This window comes from Rana temporaria, chromosome 2 (genome assembly GCF_905171775.1).
Source record: "Rana temporaria chromosome 2, aRanTem1.1, whole genome shotgun sequence".
Taxonomy (NCBI): domain Eukaryota; kingdom Metazoa; phylum Chordata; class Amphibia; order Anura; family Ranidae; genus Rana; species Rana temporaria.
The window spans coordinates 178,015,477-178,037,560 of NC_053490.1; the positions used below are offsets into that span (position 1 = coordinate 178,015,477).

The 22,084-nt window shown below is 41.7% G+C and overlaps 1 protein-coding gene across 2 annotated transcripts; it reads left to right on the forward strand.

Annotated features, from left to right (window-relative positions):
• The first annotated feature begins 718 nt into the window (after positions 1-718).
• SLITRK5 (SLIT and NTRK like family member 5) lies at positions 719-9,690 on the forward strand. Of its 2 annotated transcripts, none has more exons than XM_040336091.1 (2): positions 719-1,023; positions 5,981-9,690. In XM_040336091.1, the coding sequence occupies exons 1-2, from the start codon at positions 972-974 to the stop codon at positions 8,638-8,640; spliced, it is 2,712 nt and encodes a 903-aa protein (XP_040192025.1). In that variant the 5' UTR covers positions 719-971; the 3' UTR covers positions 8,641-9,690. The 2 variants fall into 2 exon arrangements, with proteins under 2 accessions (XP_040192025.1, XP_040192026.1); XM_040336092.1 differs by lacking the exon at positions 719-1,023 and adding an exon at positions 1,072-1,493.
• The last annotated feature ends 12,394 nt before the right edge of the window (positions 9,691-22,084 follow it).

Below are 22,084 nucleotides of genomic sequence, written 5' to 3' on the forward strand. Positions count from 1 at the left end.
TGGTGTGTGTGTATGTATGTGGGTAGGTTTGTGTGTATGTTTGAGTATGTGGGTAGGTTGGTGTGTGTATGTGGGTTGGTGTGTGTGTATGTTTGTGTAAATTGGGTAGGTTTGTGTATTTATGTATGTGGGTTGGTGTGTGTGTATTTATGTGGGTAGGTTGGTGTGTGTGTGTGTGTATGTTTGTGTAAATTGGGTAGGTTTGTGTGTTTATGTATGTGGGTTGGTGTGTGTGTATTTATGTGGGTAGGTTGGTGTGTGTGTGTGTGTGTGTGTATGTTTGTGTAAATTGGGTAGGTTTGTGTGTTTATGTATGTGGGTTGGTGTGTGTGTGTATGTATGTGGGTAGGTTGGTGTGTATGTTTGAGTATGTGGGTAGGTTGGTGTGTGTATGTGGGTTGGTGTGTGTGTATGTATGTGGGTAGGTTGGTGTATGTTGGTGTGTGTATGTGGATTGGTGTGTGTATGTGGGTAGGTTGGTGTTTGTGTATGTGTGTGTGTGTGTGTATGTGGATTGGTGTGTGAGTGTGTGTTGGATTGATATGTAATAGATGAGAGAATGTAGCAGGTTGTCAGGCTGATAAGTAGAAAGGCTGAGTGTGCTGAGTGTTGTCCCCCATCCTTCTCTCCATCCATCCCCCTACCTAGTGTCAGGCTCCGCCTCCTGTCCCCCCATCCCCCGTTCCTTTCTCCCGCTCTCCTCTCCTGTCTCTCTCGCTCTCTCTCTCTCCTCTCCCCCTCTCTCCTCTCTCTCTCCCTGTCTGTTGTGTCTCTAGCTCCCCGCAATCCCATCGCTTCTCCGCTCACAATGGGACGCCTAAAGCTGAGTGCTGCGTGCTGCTGGAGAGTGGGCAGTGCGGGCCGGGGCTCAGTCTGTGTGTGAGAACTGCTGTACTGCTGCCTGTCTGTGTACATTTGGCAGCCCAGCTGTGGAAGAGCCGCCTCTTCTCCTGCCGCCCTCTATACACTACATGCATTTGTCTGCCTTGCCGCGATGGTTGGGCCCCGGAGACTTAAGTCTGAGTGAGTATTTCCATCGGAGCAGCGATGTGCCTGTATTGTCTGCCCTCCATCCTTCATTGCTAGGAGCCTGGAGAGCTGCTCTAATGCTGCTGGATGGGCTGTAATGGTGCTGGATGGGCTGTAATGGTGCTGGATGGGCTGTAATGGTGCTGGATGGGCTGTAATGGTGCTGGATGGGCTGGATGCAGAAATCTAGGGCTCCAGCTCGCTGGGGGTGGGGAGGACAGCATCCTTGCTCCAAATAAGCATCCTCTTCTCCTTCAGCATCCTGGCATCTGGAGAGTTAACTCGCTTTTTAAGCGGAAGCCTTCTGTTCCCCCGGTCTCCCTTTTCTGCTAAGCAATTGTAATTCAATTAAAGTTGCAACCCGACTGGGACTGCCAATGAATGATCAGTGGACATACACAGCCATGATTTGTGTTCTTCATACCACCGCCAAGGATGACTAGATGTGGACAGCAAGCAGAAAGGTATGATACGACTTAGCTTGACATTGACTCGCCTCTCTGCCTTGGTATAGATGTATGAGCCTGGTATAGATGTATGAGCCTGGTACAGATGTATGAGCCTGGTACAGATGTATGAGCCTGGTATAGATGTATGAGCCTGGTACAGATGTATGAGCCTGGTACAGATGTATGAGCCTGGTATAGATATATGAGCCTGGTACAGATGTATGAGCCTGGTATAGATGTATGAGCCTGGTACAAATGTATGAGCCTGGTACAGATGTATGAGCCTGGTACAGATGTATGAGCCTGGTACAGATGTATGAGCCTGGTATAGATGTATGAGCCTGGTACAAATGTATGAGCCTGGTACAGATGTATGAGCCTGGTACAGATGTATGAGCCTGGTACATGTGTATGAGCCTGGTATAGATATGTGAGCCTGGTATAGATGTATGAGCCTGGTATAGATGCATGATCTGTGCCTGCTAGACATGTATGCGCCTGGTATAGATGTATGAGCCTGGTATAGATGTATGAGCCTGGTACAGATGTATGAGCCTGGTATAGATGCATGATCTGTGCCTGCTAGACATGTATGCGCCTGGTATAGATGTGTGAGCCTGGTATAGATGTGTGAGCCTGGTATAGATGGCTGAGCTTGGTATGGATGTATGAACCTGGCATAAATGTATGAGCCTGGTATGGATTTATGAGATTGGAACGGATGTATGAGCCTGGTACTTATGTGAGACTGTTACAGATATATGAGCCTGGTATAGATGTATGAGCCTGGCATAGATGTATGAGTCTTGTATAGATGTATGAGCCTGGTATAGATGTATGAGCCTGGTATAGATGTATGAGCCTGGTAGAGATGTATGAGCCTGGCAGAGGTGTATGAGCCTGGTATAGATGTATGAGCCTGGTATAGATGTATGAGCCTGGTAGAGGTGTATGAGCCTGGTAGAGGTGTATGAGCCTGGTATAGATGTATGAGCCTGGTACAGATGTATGAGCCTGGTACAGATGTATGAGCCTGGTATAGATGTATGAGCCTGGTAGAGGTGTATGAGCCTGGTATAGATGTATGAGCCTGGTAGAGGTGCATGAGCCTGGTATAGATGTATGAGCCTGGTATAGATGTATGAGCCTGGTAGAGGTGTATGAGCCTGGTATAGATGTATGAGCCTGGTAGAGGTGTATGAGCCTGGTATAGATGTATGAGCCTGGTATAGATGTATGAGCCTGGTAGAGGTGTATGAGCCTGGTATAGATGTATGAGCCTGGTAGAGGTGTATGAGCCTGGTATAGATGTATGAGCCTGGTATAGGTGTATGAGCCTGGCATAGATGTATGAGCCTGGTATAGATGTATTAGCCTTGTACAGATGTATGAGCCTGGTAGAGGTGTATGAGCCTGGTAGAGGTGTATGAGCCTGGTATAGATGTATGAGCCTGGTATAGATGTATGAGCCTGGTACAGATGTATGAGCCTGGTATAGATGTATGAGCATGGTAGAGGTATATGAGCCTGGTATAGATGAAAGAGCATGATATAAATGTATGAGCCTGGTACAGATGTATGGGCTTTGTATAGACGTATAAGCCTGCTCTAGATGTATGAGCCTGGTATAGATGTATGAGTCTGATATACATGTATGAGCCTGGTATAGATGTATGAGCCTGGTATAGATGTATGAGACTGGTAAAGATGGCTGGGCCTAGTGCAGATGTAAGAGTCTGGTACAGATGTATAGGCCTGGTATAGATGGCTGAGCCTGGTACATATGTATGTGCCTACTATAGACGTATGAACCACCTATAGAAATATGAGCCTGGTATAGATGGCTGAGCCTGGTAGAGATGGCTGAGCCTGGTACAGATGATCAAGCCTGGTACAGATGAATGAGCCTGGTACAGAATAGATGAAGATGATCAAGCCTGGTACAGATGTATGAGCCAGGTATAGATGACTGAGCCTACTATAGGTGGCTGAGCCTGGTATTGATGCATGAGCCTGGTATGGATGTATGAGCCTGGTATAGATGTATAAAATCCCCATCCCTTGCCTGGTATATATGCATGAGCCTGGCATAGGTGTATGAGCTGTGTGTGCCTTGGCTGTTATGAATGTATGAGCTCTGTGTTCCTTGGCTGGTATAGATGTTTGAGCTGTGTGTGCCTTGGCTGGTATAGATGTTTGAGCTCTGTGTTCCTTGGCTGGTATATATGCATGACTTTGGTATAGATGTATGAGCTGTCTGTGCCTTCCCTGGTATATATGTATGAGCTGTCTGTGCCTTCCCTGGTATATATGTATGAGCTGTGTGTGCCTTCCCTGGTATATATGTATGAGCTGTGTGTGCCTTGGCTGGTATAGATGTTCGAGCTGTGTGTTCCTTGGCTGGTATAGATGTTTGAGCTCTGTGTCCCTTGGCTGGTATAGATGCATGACTCTGGTATAGATGTATGAGCTGTCTGTGCCTTCCCTGGTATAGATGTATGAGCTGTCTGTGCCTTCCCTGGTATAGATGTATGAGCTGTCTGTGCCTTCCCTGGTATAGATGTATGAGTGCTTTGTGCCTTGTCTGTTATATCTGTATGAGCTTTATGTGCTTTTCCTCCCACAGATGTATAGACTCTGGCCAATTGGATGCCTATCCTAGATCCATGGGCACTAGACATTGGCATGCCTTCCATACATGCATGAGCTCTGACCAGTGGCATACCTACTATTTATAGATACTTGGGCTCTGACCATTGGTATGTCTTCTATAGATGCATTATGATGCCTGCTATGAATGCATGGGTTCTGGCCATTGTCATGCCTGCTGTGGATGCATGGTCGTTGGGCAATAAAATACCTGCCATAGATCCCTTGGCTCTGGTCAAAATTGTGTCTGTTATAACACCATGGCTCTGGGTTTTGTAACTCCTGCTATAGATCCGAGGGCTCTGGACATCATAATACATGCTATAGATGGCCATTATCATGCCTGTTATAGATCCATAGGCTCTGACCATTATCATGCCTATTATAGATCCATAGGCTCTGACCATTATTATGCCTGTTATAGATCCATAGGCTCTGATCATTATCATGCCTGTTATAGATCCATGGGCTCTGACCATCATAATGCCTGCTATAGATCCATAGGCTCTGACCATTACCATGCCTGTTATAGATCTATAGGCTCTGACCATTATCATGCCTGTTATAGATCCATAGGCTCTGACCATTATCATGTTTGTTATAGATCCATAGGCTCCGACCATTGCCACAGATACCTATGTGGTTTGCCATGCCTGTCTACATTGGCATGGCCTTTGTGGTTGCTGATGGTGATTGTGTATATTGCAGGGAGGAAGCCTATATTCCATGCATAGCTATTGCTCTGACAGCAGCCCAGCCATGCTGTCTCCCTTATTAGAGCTTCTGCCACGAAATGGCAATCACACGTAGATTATGCGTACGTTGGAGGCTATTTCTATTATGTGACAGTCTCTTGGCCTTTATTTTTTAGTTTTTATTTGACCCCCTCCCTCCTCTTCCCGGAGGAGTACCATTAGTACCCATCCTCTCCTATAATGAGCCGCTTTAATGCTCAGGCTATTGACAATGGTGAAAATAGAGATGATCTATGCCATCCTCTTCGCTTAGCTAGTTTTCCAAGCCTGTCCAAAGTAAATGGTATTTGAGTAAAGCCTCGGCTCCCCAGAGCCCCCACGTATGTGCATTATCTGCATTTCCGATAAGCCTTGGCAGAGAATGCAATGATTAACCCCTTCAGGGGGGGCTGCAGAGCTCATGGATTATTATAGATGATGTCTTGCAGTTTGATCGTCTATTATTTCCAATGGAAGAGGGGTAACAATAGCCTCGACCCCCCCCCCCCCTAGGCACAGATCATGCATCTATACCCCCCCCCCCCCAGGCACAGATCATGCATCTATACCCCCCTCCCAGGCACAGATCATGCATCTATACCCCCCAGACAAAGTGCCATTTTGCTTGGCAGACAGTGCATGACGCCCTTGATTCTTCCTTATGCCTCCTATCAATGACGGTGTGTTTATTTGTCCTGAAATCTAGTGATAAGGCCGATCATAGGAATGATCATAGGAATGTACTGTATGATGCAACGCATTGCGGTAGAACAGCCTTGATGTGCTATGGATGTACTATGGATGTGCTATGGAAGTTGCAGGATCTGTTCATAGGGAGATCAGGGTGAAAGGCGCTGTTCTATGGAGAGGTGCTGAAATAAAATAAAATAGGACGATCTAGGTAAAGTGAAGAAAGATCTGACAAGTGACAGCCATTTTCTGCATATTTCTAGATCATTAGGAAGCTTTGGCACTGCAAACGTGTGTGATCATGGCGCTGTGTGTGTGGGGGGGACACATATGTTAGTGGGGATTCGCCTCCAAGAACATGCTATGTACATGCCTGGGGTGGCTGTTGCTGCCGCCGTACTTATACGTGTTATGTGTTTTCCTATGCAGGAGCTAAGATGTACCATTGCTGCTCTGCAGTCACGTTCGACCAGGACTTGAACAAGAAAATGCAGATGTGGATCCTCCAGACGATTGCATTTGCTTTGACATCGTTGGTTCTCTCTTGGGCAGAAACGATCGAGTCCTATGGAGAGGTGTGTGACAATTGCCCTTGTGAGGAGCGAGATGGTATATTGTCGGTGAATTGTGAAAACAGGGGGATCATTAGCCTGTCGGAGATCACTCCTCCACGTTTTGCCATCTACCATCTCTTCTTGTTTGGGAATCTGTTGAATCGCCTGTATGTGAACGAGTTTGTGAATTACAGCGGGGCTTCTATATTACACCTGGGGAATAACGACATCCAGGAGATGGACACGGGTTCCTTTAACGGGCTGCAAGCTCTAAAGAGGTTGCATCTCAATAACAACAAGCTGGAGCTGCTGAAGAATGACACCTTCCTGGGGCTAGAGAGCCTGGAGTATCTCCAGGTCGATTATAATTATATCATCTCCATCGAAGCCAACACCTTCAGCAGGCTTCACACGCTCCAGGTCTTAATTCTCAATGACAACCTCCTGTCCAGCTTGCCCAATAACCTCTTTAGGTATGTCCCCTTGACCCACTTAGACCTAAGAGGCAACAGGCTGAAGGTGCTTCCCTTTATGGGCTTATTGGAACACATGGACAAAGTGGTGGAGCTACAACTAGAGGAGAACCCATGGAACTGCTCGTGTGAGTTAATTGCCCTGAAGGATTGGCTCTATAGCATCTCTTACTCTGCCCTAGTCGGTGACGTGGTTTGTGAAACACCTTTTAGATTATATGGCAGAGATCTAGATGAGATCTCCAAACAGGAGCTATGCCCTAGGAAACTCATCCCTACCTATGAAATGAGGCCCCCCATCCCTAGGAGTACCAACGAGTACTTCCACACCACCCCTGCCTCTGTTAATTCGGGGGCCACCATCTCCTCTTCTGTTTACAAAAACCCCAACAAACCCAAAAGCACACGGCAGCCTGCCAGACCCAGAGTGCGGGCCACTTCCCACCACCCACCCAAAGAGAATGGTTACATCGCTTATCAGACCAAATCCCCCGTGCCTTTGGAGTGTCCTACAAACTGTACCTGCAACCTACAGATCTCCAACCTGGGACTAAACGTCAACTGTCAGGAGAGAAAGATCCAGAGCATCTCCGATCTACACCCCAAACCTTACAACCCCAAGAAGATGTACCTGACAGGCAACGCCATTACACTGGTCCGCAGGTCCGACTTTCTCGACTCCACCGGCTTGGACCTCCTCCACCTTGGGAATAACCGCATCTCAGTCATCCAGGACCGAGCCTTTGGGGATCTGACTAATTTACGGCGGCTCTACCTAAATGGCAATTCTATAGAGAAGCTAAGCCCGGGCTTATTGTATGGTCTTCACAGCCTCCAATACCTGTTCCTCCAGTATAACGCTATTAAGGTCATAGAAGCTGGCACCTTTGACGCTGTCCCCAACCTACACCTTTTATTTCTCAATAACAACCTCCTGAAATATCTGCCTAGCAACATCTTTTCTGGATTGAGTCTGTCCAGGCTGAACCTCCGATCTAATCATTTTTCCCACCTGATGGTGAGTGGGGTGCTAGACCAGCTCAAGTCCCTGGTACAGATCGATCTCCATGAGAACCCTTGGGATTGTAGCTGCGATGTGGTGGGCATGAAGCTGTGGCTGGAGCAGCTCAGTGTGGGGGTCCTGGTGGACGATGTCATCTGTAAGACCCCTAAGAAGTTCTCAATGAAGGAAATGCGAGTGATTAAAGCCGATCAGCTTTGCCCTGATTACTCTGATATCGTTGTTGCCACTTCTACACCTTCCGAGGAGCAGCAGCCTCCAGAGGGCACCACCACCTTCATTTATCCCATTAAAGTGGACAACAAAGTGCCCAGCTCGGTGCCCCTGTCCGTGCTGATCCTGAGCCTGCTCTTGGTTTTTATCATGTCTGTCTTCGTGGCTGCCGGCCTCTTTGTCCTTGTCATGAAGAGAAGGAAAAAGAATGAGAACGAGCCAGCCAGCACCAATAACTCAGACGTCAGCTCGTTCAACATGCAGTACAGTGTGTACAGCAATAGACCTCTACCCAAAGTCAAGACCCCAGCCGGCCATGTCTATGAGTACATCCCTCACCCACTGGGTCACATGTGTAAAAACCCCATCTATAGATCCAGAGAGGGCAACTCTGTAGAGGATTACAAGGATCTCCATGAACTAAAAGTCACCTACAGGAACCACCTGGAAGGAGAAAGAGAAAGCAACATTAGGAGCCCAAGTTACAGTGTCAGCACCATTGAGCCTAGGCTTGAGCTTTCTCCTGTGCAGGATACAGATCGTGTCTACAGAGGGATCCTTGAACCCGACAAAGGACCTAGCCCAGGGACTAACATTGAATACAAGTATAGCAACCCCCCACCACCGTTCACCTACACCCCAAAATATGAAGCAAAACGTCAGTTTCTGCATCCAGACAGATTAAGAGAAGCTGTGCTCTACAGCACTCCCAGTACTGTGTATGTGGAACCTAATAGGAACGACTATTTGGAATTAAAAGCTAAACTCAATGTTGAGCCGGACTACCTCGAAGTGCTGGAAAAACAGACAACATTTAGCCAGTTCTAGACTCCTACATCTTACACTATTATTATTATCTCTGAAACAAAGGACTACTCGATGATTTTGTTGCTTCAACCTACGGATGAAGTGCCTTGGCACAAGATTTTCAGCTGCAGCAAATTCTACTGAAAGGGTGTGCAATTTTCTTCTCTTTTTTTTTTTTTCTAGGACAACCATTAATTGTACAAACTGGGCACAACACTTACTGTTCGAAAGCGTTCCTCCTATTTCTGCAACATTTCTGAGAATGAAAGAGTTGGAATCACTCCTGGTGCTAGGAGGTATCTATTCTATGAAGATTATTAACCCTTCAAGGCAAGGGTGGGTCTAAATGACTTTTCTGGTGTTTTAGAAGCCCCCTCCCCCCCATGTTTAATATAAAGGTCCATTTTTACAGGATGTATTTGTATGCTCTCCAGACTTTTGAAGTTTAAGCGAAATATGTAAGCTATTTACGATCTTTATGCATCACCATAAATGGTGTGAACAAAATTCTGAAGTGCAAAGACATAGAAATCTATAACTTGGGTAGTCAAAAATAATTTATTGTTGAAATATGAAATATTTTAATGTAGCACCTATTTTTATATGCACATTAGCATTTTTTCTTCTTCTTTTTTTCTTCTTCTTCACTATTCTTGTCTTTGATTTGCTCAAATGTGTTGCACTACATAAAAGATGCTGAGATCCTGTGCTGGTATATGGAAATTTGGCTATGACAATTTAACATGTTAAAGAGTGTTTTATGGCATGTGTGTTGAATAGTATATGGTCATATGGTGGTTCTATGAAAGGTACGCTAAGCTAAATCTATAATTGGGCACTTCATAGAACTGAATAGTGAGGGATATACAGGGATACCCGTTTTTGAGAAGGGGAAAAAAAATGATTTCATTTCATTAGTGAACCAAATGTAATTTTCTCGACTACTGTTGTAGCCAAATTCAAATGCACTGTACAGACTGGCGTGTGTCCTGTCACCTGGTAGGTTTGACATACAGAGATTTTGAAGCTTGTTTTATTTTCTACATTTATGTATTCTTTTTTTTTTTTTTTTTTTTCAAAGCAAGCAGTGTGCTGATGCATGTAATCAACATAAAAGATTAACATATGAGCTGCCATAGCCATTCAGCATGCATTCCTGAGACTAAGGATTTCTAATCCTTTTATTTGGTTTCTGCCACTGGATTGAAATGGCACAAATTCAAGTTTTAAAGAATATAATTGTTAATGAATACAGTATGAATTGGCTACTCAGACCCTGCTGTATTCCTTAATCCTTAACGCCCAATTTGAAGCTGAGACATTAAATAATTAGGGATATTTTCATTGTTTAGAGCACATTACATTCATTGTTTTAATTGCTATTAAAATTCCATGATTGTTTCATTTTATGTAATGATCATATTATTTTTTATTTTTTTTTCCTCATGCAATATTTGAAAAACAGGGTAAGCTGTGACACTACACATATGCCACACACACACACACACACACACACACACACACACGCACACACACACACGAACATCCATCTGAAATGGCACTGAGTGCAAAGTTCCTAATCAGGATTCCTTCTCCTTTGTTCATGGGGAACCCATGAGAGCATTTCTCTAGTATTTATGTATTGATATCTTTATGATGTAAAAAATTGTTTGTAGCTTCCTAAAACATTTTATATTTTGCATTCTGAGACTTATTTCTCACATGCAATTACTTAAAGTAAACCTGTCACTGGGGAATACAGTAGAGAATGCCTTATCTGGGTGACAGAAGGTACCAATGCATAACAGGTGTCCGTATGTAATAGTCCATTTCTTTGCAGCCTAAATTGGGGTATGCAAGATAGCCTGGGCATTTTTGCCTCTTTCTGCATCTTATGCCCTGTACACACGATCGGTCAATCCGATGAGAACGGTCTGATGGATTTTTCCATCAGTTAACCGATGAAGCTGACTGATGATCAGTCGTGCCCACACACCATCAGTTAAAAAAAAACGATCGTGTCAGAACGCGGTGACGTAAGACACAACGACGTGCTGAAAAAAATAAAGTTCAATGCTTCCGAGCATGCTGTCTACTTGATTCTGAGCATGCGTGGATTTTTAACCGATGGACGTGCCTACAAATGATAATTTTTTCTATCGATTAGGTATCCATCGGTTAATTTTAAAACAAGTTTCAAACTTTTTAACCAATGGATAAATAACCGATGGGGCCTACACACGATCGGTTTGGTCTGATGAAAACGGTCCATCAGACGCGACATTACAGTGCAACATGGATGCCTTTTATTAGGTTGTGGAGGTATCCTTTGGCATTATGGGATGCAGGTAGGGCATGCCTGAACACTAATGATTAGTGAACACTTGCATACTGCATACCCCAGTTTTGAAGGCCTTCTGGGATTATAGGTAGTATTTTGATAAATAAATAGTATACATACTAGTACCTGTGCCTTCTTTCTCCCACTATGGCAATTTATATTACATTTTCTAGTGACAGGTATACTTTAATAAATACACTTTTCTAAATTCTTCCATGAAGATCTATTTGTTGACATAAAGTACTTTGTATTCCTGAATTTCAAATAATGTTAAAAACAGGGATATGCAACTTTTCCAACAACTGCCCTCAAAGTTACACTATTTTTATGAACTATATTGTAACAAACATCGGATTAACCTGCAACATAAATTATTCATTAGAGAAATTATATTTATCTTGATGTTTTATGCAGTGCTCTTGCACATTATTACATTTTAAACATTTTATTAGATGTATATATAAAATAATTACAGTGATGAATAATGACATTTCACAGAAGACATTTTTTTTTCTAATGCATTTTTCATTTTATTCATGTTTCTGTTGTGTTTTTTTAAAAACGAAAAACAAAAACAAAAAAATGCTTTTATATGCATCTGCTCATTGATTTATTTTTAAATCACCGGCATATTCTTTTTAAAATAATGAATTTATTATATATATATATAAAAAAAATGCTAATATAAGGCCAGTTAATTTTGAATTATTTTGAAAATATCACTGTTATGCTTTTTGTCTTCTAATACCATCCCACATGCAATCAAATCCTAAAATGTGTACATCATAAATAAATATCTATTTTTTTATGCACGCTTATTATTATGATTTTAATCAACATTTGTACAGTCTATACTTTAGTCTAATGAGGATATTTACAATATTGCATATTCTGGAAAGTAAAAGGTCTTAATGCTATATGGTATTTCTGCTTACAATATAGGGACATAGCCAAATGAAATAATCTAAAATAAAGAAATAAATAGTGCTCAACACAGTAACATATCATTAAATATAAATGATGTCAAATCTACAACCATTATCAGAGAATTGTGTGTATTTTACTGGAATAGCAAAGAGAACACATTGATCATGTGACTATACCAAACATTTGCTGATGATATTTAGCTGATTCATGAGAAAGTAGAGACAGGATACTATAAGGCAGCTTTGTAATGTATGAAGGATGTTATTTTATTTACATTCATATATTTTGTTCAGTGATATGTACTTTATTTAATCTACAAACTTTTGGGAATTCAATGTAAAATTATATTTTAAGAAAGTAAATAATTCTATTAAAATTAAAATTGATTATACCAATCTGTATTTTAGCACTTACACTTTTGTTCATAGAGTTCCCTGAGAATCAAAGTGGCTAAATACTGAGTCTGATTTACTCAGGGGTAATTTGCTCCTTAGCTTGTTTCCACTTATAATTTCAAAGAAATATAAAAAAAAGAACAAGACCTTTCTCTTGTACCTAAGGTGAGCGAGCAAAGAGTCCCTGAGAAATTCAGCCTCTATGGTTGGGCCTGCATAAAAAAAGTTCAGTACATATTTGTTTAAAAAAAGGCATTGGAGAAAAGGTATAAATGGCAAAATTATTTTGCGGTTGTCAAATCTCACATCAAAAATGCGCAAAAGTAATTGACTGAAAATTGAAGATCTTAATGGGATTTTCATGTACTTTTTTGTGCAAGGTTTTCAAAGTTGTGCAGACTCTGGTGGTTTCAGACCAGATGTGATCCACTAATTGAATATCAGTGACTTAAATTAAAAGAGCATGACCTTTCTCTTGAACCTAAGGTGAGCGAAGCAAAGAGTCCCTGAGAAATTCAGCCTCTATGGTTGGTTCTGCATAGAAGAAGTACTCATTTGTTAAAAAAGGCATTGAAGAGAAGGTATAAATGGCAAATTGTTTTTTTTCGGTTGTCAAATCTCACATCAAAAATGCGCAAAAGTAATTGACTGAAAACTGCTGATCTTAATGAGATTCCATGTACTTTTTTTGTGCAAGGTTTCCAAAGTTGTAAGCTGCGCAGACTCTGGTGGTTTCAGACCAGATGTGATCCACTAATTGAATATCAGTGACTTAAATGGATTGCTAATGTGTTCTAACATAACATGTACATTGGTGTGTGAATGGGTGTTTAAGTGTTTAACATATAGCAATTATAGTATTGTCCTCAGGTGTACTGTGGAGGGGAAGCGATAATGTGCATGCCTTGCTGAATAAATCGTAATATGTCTTTCACAGATGAATTGATATGGCTGTATATAGCAACCAAAAGCTTTTTTAAACACAGCCATTGATCATATACCCTGTTCTGAACTTTTCCAGTATTTCCATTGGGGAACTTAAATGCATTTACATGGCTTAGTGTTTGGGTTGCAGTTTTGGAGTCTAGACTGTTCAAGCTTTGAACCAATTTGGTCAACATCTCTGATAATTTGTATTATAATTGACTTTGATTTAATCTTGGTAGCTGGGTAGCTTGGTAGTTTAAAGAGAGATACAGCATTGGTACTTATTCCCTCTGGGGTGATTGTGAAATATCAAACCTGGTACTGCATGAAAGCTTTGAGTAGCCCTCTATTGTTTGTGTAAAACCAAGTTACCAGGAATGGATATATGAATGGATACCAATGTGCTTCTTGTCAAAAGGAATGTTTTTGTTGTGGTTCTATCTCTAATAATTGTTGTACCATCATTTTACCTAATTTTACTTTTGTGGCCAACTTTACACCTACATACTGTAATAATTGGGTAATTTTGACAAATATGGTTTCATTAAAGAGGAAGTAAACCCTGATGAGTTTTTCTTCCTCTTTGTTCCCTGAAAAGTAAAGGCATAATGGGCTACTATACATCGCGTAGTAGCCTATTATGTGCCACTTACCTGCAGAAGAAGCCCACAATGTCAGCGATGTCCCCTCTCACTCATCACGTTCATCTTCAACCCCTCTTCCTTCCGGGGCAGTGGACTCCGGATCTGCTATTGGCCGGAGTCGCGTGACGTCACTCCTGCGCATGTGCGCGGGAGCCGACGGTCACGGCACGAGCACTATAGAAACGGCACGGATCGCACCCTTTCTTTAGTGTGCATGCGCCGATCATGTTTGCGCCGGCTTCTAAGGCAAATATCTCCTAAACCGTGGAGGTTTGGGAGATATTTCGAGCACCTACAGGTAGTCCTTAATCTAGGCTTACCTGGAGGTAAAAGTGGTTGTAACGGGTTTACAACCACTTTAATTAATCTGTCATGAGCAACCTGTTTTCTCAAGTTGAAAATAGACTCCTATAAGCTGTGTAGAACAGATATGCATATAGATATAGGATGCAGTGACGGCTTCCTCTGTATTACAATCTATATTAAACTAAAAACCTTTTTTGTAGTTTTAAAAATATTAGAGAATGGTTAAGAGGCCTGTCAGGTTTTTTTTAGTCTGTGTTCCATTGAAGGGATCACCTTTTATTTTCTGTCCCACAGACACAACAGAAAGTAAGAGGACTTCTGGCCAAAGCAAGGTGATAGCTCCTCTTTGATAGTTGTTAACGTAAGAGCTTTACCCATTGGAAGATGTCTCCTTGTTGCCTGTTTCTGTGGCAACTAAACATTTTTGGGGTTCCCATCTCTTTCTGTACTGAAGACAGTGATCACCAGGACAAACCAAGAGGGTCACTCTCCCTAGCATAGGCACAGACAGTAATAAAAACCTGACAAAGGCTCCAATGCCATATTCCATTGAAAACTAAAGGAACATTTTTTTGCTTAATGTACCTTTTAAGGTAGAACTATATGTTTAACTTTGTTTTCATTTTGGGTAGGGTATGGGAGGGTTTTAACCCCTGTCAGTTGTTTTTGTTTTGCCATATGTGTCCCATTGTCGGAGATTTCCCATTACTTTCTGTCCCATAGCCAAAACAGGAAGCGATAGGAAATCCCTCGAAACTAAGGGAACCCCCCCCCCCCCCAGGTAAACAGAGCTAGTATCCCATTGGAAGATTTCCCCCATATTGCTGTTCTGGGAGAAGCCCAAAATTAGGGATTTACTTTTACTTTCACTTTCAAAGGTAACGCTAAACAGAACAAATAGAAAGGGCAAATCACACTAACAGGGACAGAGACAGCAATAAAAACCTAATTGGTGATCGAATCCCTCTCCACAAAGTTCTGGATAGACATGAACAAATGATAACACAAAACTATTCTTGCATTTTCCCTTACCATTGGGGTAAATTTGCTGAGCAACATTTTCTTATCTCTATTTTTTATGCTGCAGACAAATTCGATGTCATAGAGATTTATTGCATTATTAAAGAATGAGATTCTGGAGGATTTCCTCACTACCGTGCCTATGCCCTGATAGCTTAATTTGTTCACCCCAAATTGTTCGCTGTACGGCAAACGGGCGAACACGCAATGTTCGACTCGAACGCGAAGCTCATCCCTAATAACAGTAAGCACGTGCACTTGTGGCATTCTTGCTATGGTAATATCAGTCTATATGCCTGGTGCACTGGATTGTTATTTTTTTTGTGGTAATGGGCATTTTATTTATCTTGACAACCATTACTGGAAATCACAAAATAATAAAACCGATTGGCAGATGTTTCTTGATATCTGCTAAATGTAAATCAAGCCATTCCAAGTCTAGTTTGAATCATCATCCCTACTAACTATTATGTTACCTAGGTGTTATCACTTGTCTGCCTTTTTTATTGACAGTTTATGCCAGTGGGTCCAGAAACTGTTTTATTTTTTATTTTTTTATAGCAGTACTTCCTAAGGGATGAACTTTCTACTTTTTTCTACACATTTTTATAGCACATATTTACTTTGGTTGTCTCTAACTGGAGGCAAAATATTATAACAAGAAGTATTCACCGATAAGCATATTATTGGATAAATTAGGCTAGCTTTCATTAATGCATAGTGTTATGCAGTATATGGAAACTTGGCATGGACAGCAAATTTTAACATGATATATACCAAAATTATAAGTATGAATATTTGTGGGCTGAATCATCTACTTTGGGACACCATTGACACGATCTCCCAGTGTTAACTTTACCTCTCTAATATATTGTTTCCCGCCTACTAAATTAAAGGGGTTGTAAAGGTTTGTTTTTTTGTTTTCTAAATAGGTTACTTTAAGCTAGTGCATTGTTGGTTCACTAACCTTTTCCTTTGATTTCTCTTCTAAATGTTTTTTTTCTTTGTCTGAATTTCTCACTTCCTGTTCCTCCTCAGTAAGCTTGCCCCCATCATCCGAGCCGTTCTGGCTGGGGATTAGTCAGCGTGCTCGCCCCCTACCTTGGGACTACATCCCTGAACGTTCACAGCATCTCCTCGCAGGCATGTAGTCCGAAGGGAGGGGGAGAGCATGCTGGCTAACCCCCAGCCAGAACGGCTCAGATGATGTTGGCAAACTTACTGAGCAGAAACAGGAAGTGAGAAATTCAGACAAAGAAAAAAAAACATTTAGAAGGGAAATCGAAGGAAAAGGTAAGTGAACCAACAATGCACTAGCTTAACCACTTCCATACCAGGCACTTACGCACTTTCCCGCCCAAGCCAATTTCCAGCTTTCAGCACTGTCGCACTTTGAATGGCAATTGCGCGGTCGTGCGACATGGCTCCCAAACAAAATTGGCGTCCTTTTTTCCCCACAAATAGAGCTTTCTTTTGGTGGCCAGTGCCGCCCATGAGTGCCCATCAGTGCCGCCCATGAGTGCCCATCAGTGCTGCCCTTGTGTGCCCATCAGTGCCGCCTATGTGTGCCCATCAATGCCGCCTATGTGTGCCCATCAGTGCCGCATACCAGCGCCACCAATCAGTGCCACCTTATCTGTGCCCATCTTTTTTATTTTTTAAAGCTTTGGTTTTTTTTGCAATACTTTTTTTTTTATTTGCCCTTCCCGTGGTCCAGGGTGGGCTTCCCTGGTGGTCCAGTGTGGCGATCCAAGGGGGGGCTGCGCTGATAAACAATCAGCGCGAACCCCCCCTGTCAGGAGAGCCGCCGATCGGCTCTCCTCTACTTGCGTCTGTCAGATCGTGATCAGCCGTGACTGGACACGGCCGATCACGTGGTAAAGAGCCTCCGCCAGAGGCTCTTTACCGAGATCGGAGATGCAGGGTGTCAGACTGACACCCCGCATCACTGATCGCCGCGCTGCACGCCCCCACGTCCATGGGCGTCCAGTCAGGATTTCAAAACCACTTCCCGGACGTAAATCGGCTATAGGCCGGGCGGGAAGGAACCTATTTAGAAAATATAAAACAAACCTTTACAACCCCTTTAAGTCAAATTTTACTCTCCCTGTATTGTAATTGTATTTGTATTTTCCACACTAAAAAATAAATAAAAATATGAACAGACTTAAAACTTTAGGTCACATGTGACAAACACAAGGTCCTTGGGCTGAACCTGGCCTGCCAAGCCAATTCAGTTGAAAAGGAGGGTCACACACTGCTGGTATCATTGACAAGAAGCTTTATTTGAGACTGCTCAGACAGAACACCATGGCAGAACCATGTTCTGTCTGAGCGATGTGCGACCCTCCTTTTCAGACTTGCCACATCTGCTACAGAAGTGTGAATAGGCTCCATGCAGGGGCAATTATTTAATATGATATAGTCTTACAGATACAATCTGCCCTTTGAGGGCAACCATAATGCTGATGCAGCCCACAATGAAATTGAGATTGACACCCCTGCTTTAGGTGCATAAGTACACCTTTATTTCCCTGATGTGTTATCCATTTAAATGAATTAAAACACATCAAAACATATGTCAAAGCATGTGAAATCACATTGCCATGAATTTTAACACATTTTGCACTGAATCTCAGTGTGTTGATGTGTATTTTAACGCCCATTTCAAATTGGGTTTAAATGTGTTTTAATGCATTTTCATTGAGTTAAATGGAAATCACATCAGACAAAAACACAAAGATGCATTTTCTGCCAAAAATGTCAGTTTCTCAGCTTCTATCCAATGCTAAAGTTCTCTCCAATGCTGAAATAAATGTTTAGTGTTTATAGCCAGCCATAGATGTTTTCAGCAAAAACCGGCCAAGATTTGAACAATGTATGGGTACAACCCGCTTGTCGTATTTTACATGCAATTATTGCTTGCAGCTGTTATAGCCACTAACAATAATCACTGTGCTCTCCCAGCAGGGGTGGCTTTCACCACCCCCCTGTTGGGAGAACACAATAGCTTAACGGAAGGATTCCCCTGTCAGCACTGACTGTGTTTATGGGGAAATCAAGCATTTTTTTCCTGCAAGTGCTGGTTGCAGGAAAAATATTCACTCTGTCTATAGCCAGCCTTACACACGCATGGGGGTGGGTTAAGGTTCTTCGCTGCCATGGGTCTGCAGCAAGTCTCCAGGATTTGCAAAGTTCATGGATTGCAAAACCTTGCCCAAAAACTGTGCAGGTTTTCCTCAGAAATACAGAAAAAAACTTTAATGCAGTACATAGTTGTTTCCATGCTTTTTGTTTGACAATGGTTTGCTTATTAGCCCTCTAAATGACCAGAACTAAATAACATGATTCAAACCCATGTTGACTTTAATGGGGTTTGCTGCTACACTTGCAAAAGGGAAGGGAAGATTAGCTCTCTATCTAACACTAAAAATGGACCTGTACTTTGCACACACTAATGACCCTTTTGAACACTTTACTACTACTATTAATACAGAAAGGATTCTTCACAGTAAAGCCTCGTACACACGACTGAGGAACTCGACGGGCGAAACACATAGTTTTCCTCGTCGAGTTCCTTGTTAGGCTGTCGAGGAACTCGACAAGGCAAATTTCTCCATTCCTGTTGAGGAAATAGAGAACTTGCTCTCTTTTTGGCTCGTCAAGTTTCTTGTCAGTTTCCTCGACGAAAATGTACACACGACCGGTTTCCTCCGCAAAAAAAAATATCTCCCAGCAAGTTTCTTGACGGTTTTTGCCGAGAAACTCGGTCGTGTGTACGAGGCTTAAGAGCTGTGAAAATGTGAAATAGACTCATTTAAGATGTGGTTCTGGCCAGCTCAGTAGATTGCTTTAAAAAGGCCTGGATTCTTTCAGAGGTGTACATAATATAAATGGGTACTAACAGATGAAGTTTATTCAGGGAATATCTAATTGCCTCTCAGGGGATCAGGAAGGTCTTTTGTCCCCTGATGGAGCAAATTTGATCATGTTTTTCTTTTTTTTTTCTTTGCCTTCCTCTGGATCAACTGTGGGTATAGGATTGTGCATATGGGATTGTATGTTTTTTTTATTTTTATTTTTGGTTGAACTAGATAGACTTGTGTATTTTGTTTCAACCTAAATAACTATGTAACTACCTTAAATTCCAGCTATGGGGAACATATGATGTTCCCACTGTCTTTGTGCGTGAGTGGTGTCTGAGAGCTGTTCCATGAAATGGAATGTGCACAATCCTGTGTAAAAATTGATTTGAGCCCTGTGTAAATTTTAATTTGATGAGCAATGTGAAACTTACACACACATGTTTCACAGTCTGGCATCAGGGACAGTTGGATTGTAAAAAGTACCTGCAGTAAAGTGAACCTGTTACATTGCCCATACAAGGTAACGTTTGGGTTCACTTTATAGTTAATGCGGGTTCAGAGAGCCTGTGCTGACCTTCAATATCTCATTGTTTGGATGTGTCTTTACTTCTCATTAGTAGAAGAAAAAATGTAGAGATGATAAGAAAGGAAGACATTTTCCTAAAATTAAAGTAACGTGAAACCAGCCTGTACAGGGTTTATAAAAAAAAAAAAGCAACCTACTGGTTATTTTAAACAAACCCAAGCCGACTTCACTTTATTTACTTTAAAGCCCTATAGAACTTTTTTAAATCAGCTCACCAGCTATTCCAGGTACATCAAAACAAAGGTTTGCAAAGCCTTGAAAAGGAAGTAAACACAGCCCCTCAAATACTCCTTCTCAGGGCTTTTTTTCAGGGGGAACTTGGAGGAACTGAGTTCCACCACTTCTGGCTCAGACCCTTCGGTGCCTGCTCACCACAATCACTTGTAAACACAGAAGTCTGGTTTCTGTGTGTACAAGTCACAGCTCTGCACTCTGTGTGTAACCCCCTGAACTCTACACTCTGTATGTAAAGCAGTCCTGGTATTTACTGCCCCTTTAAGACCCTTCTACTGTTTGTGAAATCTGAACGGGGTCGTGGTTGAGTTCCTGCACCTATTTTCTGAGAAAAAAAGCTCTGCTCCTTCTAAATAAATCCAGCCTAATAAAGCTTTCCATAACATTCTGCATTATTCTTCCCCCCCTTAGGATGTTTCTTACTTTGGTTTGAATTGGTATTCAAAATATGTTCCAACGCTATCTGATAAATGACATCAGTTACTTATATCTGAAGCAGAGAGTAATATAGCAGATGCATAAAAAAGAAGGGGAAACCTTCCATAGTAAAATACAGTTTATTAAATACAAAATGTACAAGCCACTGCACTCACATACTTGACATGGACTGCCAATAAACCAGAAAGTGCAGCTTGGTCTGTAACCCAATGTGCACTCCAAAGAGTGAAAAGAACATTGCCTGGAACTCTTGCCCAATGTGTTTCGTCAAAAAAAGTGGACAACTTCAAAAGCAAACTTGCTTGTGAATATATCACAAGGAGGTTGTTGAATAACACATGTTGCGACTATTTGGAACTGAATATGATTAGCATGCACCACTAAGCACTTATTGTGTTGGACTCTAATATATGTTCATTGTCATTTTTTATTTGTATTACTGCACTACTTAGGAAAATTATTGTCTAACTAGTATTGTGGATTTATATTATTGGTTGAATAATGTTGTACCTTAAATGTTTTTTTTTTCTGCATCAGCTTGGTATATGAAAGGGTAGGAAAGCAATATTTGATTTGTCTAATATTTCTGGCACGCTTCGAAATAGTGAGTGCCGCACATGTGATCAGTTATGGCACCAGCCATTTGATGGCTTGACGGTTTGGTAGAGAGCAAAATCACTTGTGACAGTTATCATTCACAGTATGCCATAAATGTAACGGCTTTGGGAAACAGTTCGTTTGGGTTTAGTTCCACTTGAAGTGAATTCAGATTTTTTACTATGGCCCACTGTCACTTTTCATTTGTGCTTTTATCATCACTTTGTTTACTAAATAGGCATGCCATAAATTTGCAATATTAATATGAACTTCAAAAGTGTAAATGTTTTAATTTCTAACATAGTAATGTGTATGGAAACATTTTAGCTTTGATAATAGAAAGATTTTTTTATAAGTGCTTGTCATCTGTACTGCTGTGTTTCCTTGACAAAATCCTATGAACAGGTCTAGAATTTGTGTTCTATCTAGTCTTTTGTTCAATCCCATTAGTATTAAAGGGAATTTCTCTCTAAAAGCAATACTGATCCATGACGTAAGAGGATATGTTTTTATTAAACTTTCCCTTCTGTTACCATTGTTGTACTCAAGTGGAAGAAATAGATTTGGATTAGCTAGAACAAGCTCTGATCTGATTTGATTTGCTTGCTGGAGCATGGTTAGCAAGGTAGTTTAGTAAAACTTTGCCTAATGGAACTCTTCAAATATGTTTTTTATTTTTTATTTGTTGTGCTTATCTATGATACCAGGAGGATATTGTTCTTTCCTTTACTTCTGGTGGTACTATGACAGGCAGTTTCTTTTTTTTTTTTTTTTTTTAGCTTATCCTGGTATTTATGTTACATTTGACAGTACTGGTACCACCTCCTCTTTCCCTTCTAGCACATTATCCATAAACATATATAATGATCACAGTTTGCCCCATCAATAGCTGCCAGTTTGCCCCATCAAATGTTGCCAGTTTGCCCCATCAAATGTTGCCAGTTTGCCCCATCAAATGTTGCCAGTTTACCCCCATCAAATGTTGCCAGTTTGCCCCATCAAACGCAGCCAGTTTTCCCTAATCAGGCACTTCCAAAACACCCCCACCGCTGTAATTCAGATGGCCGACGCTCGACAAGGGGCCAGACACCTGAATAGAGGGCAGCAGCCGCGACAATAGATAGATTCATGCAATGCATGAATCTATCTATTGTTGATTGATGGGTGCAGGAGAGAGGGGGCGG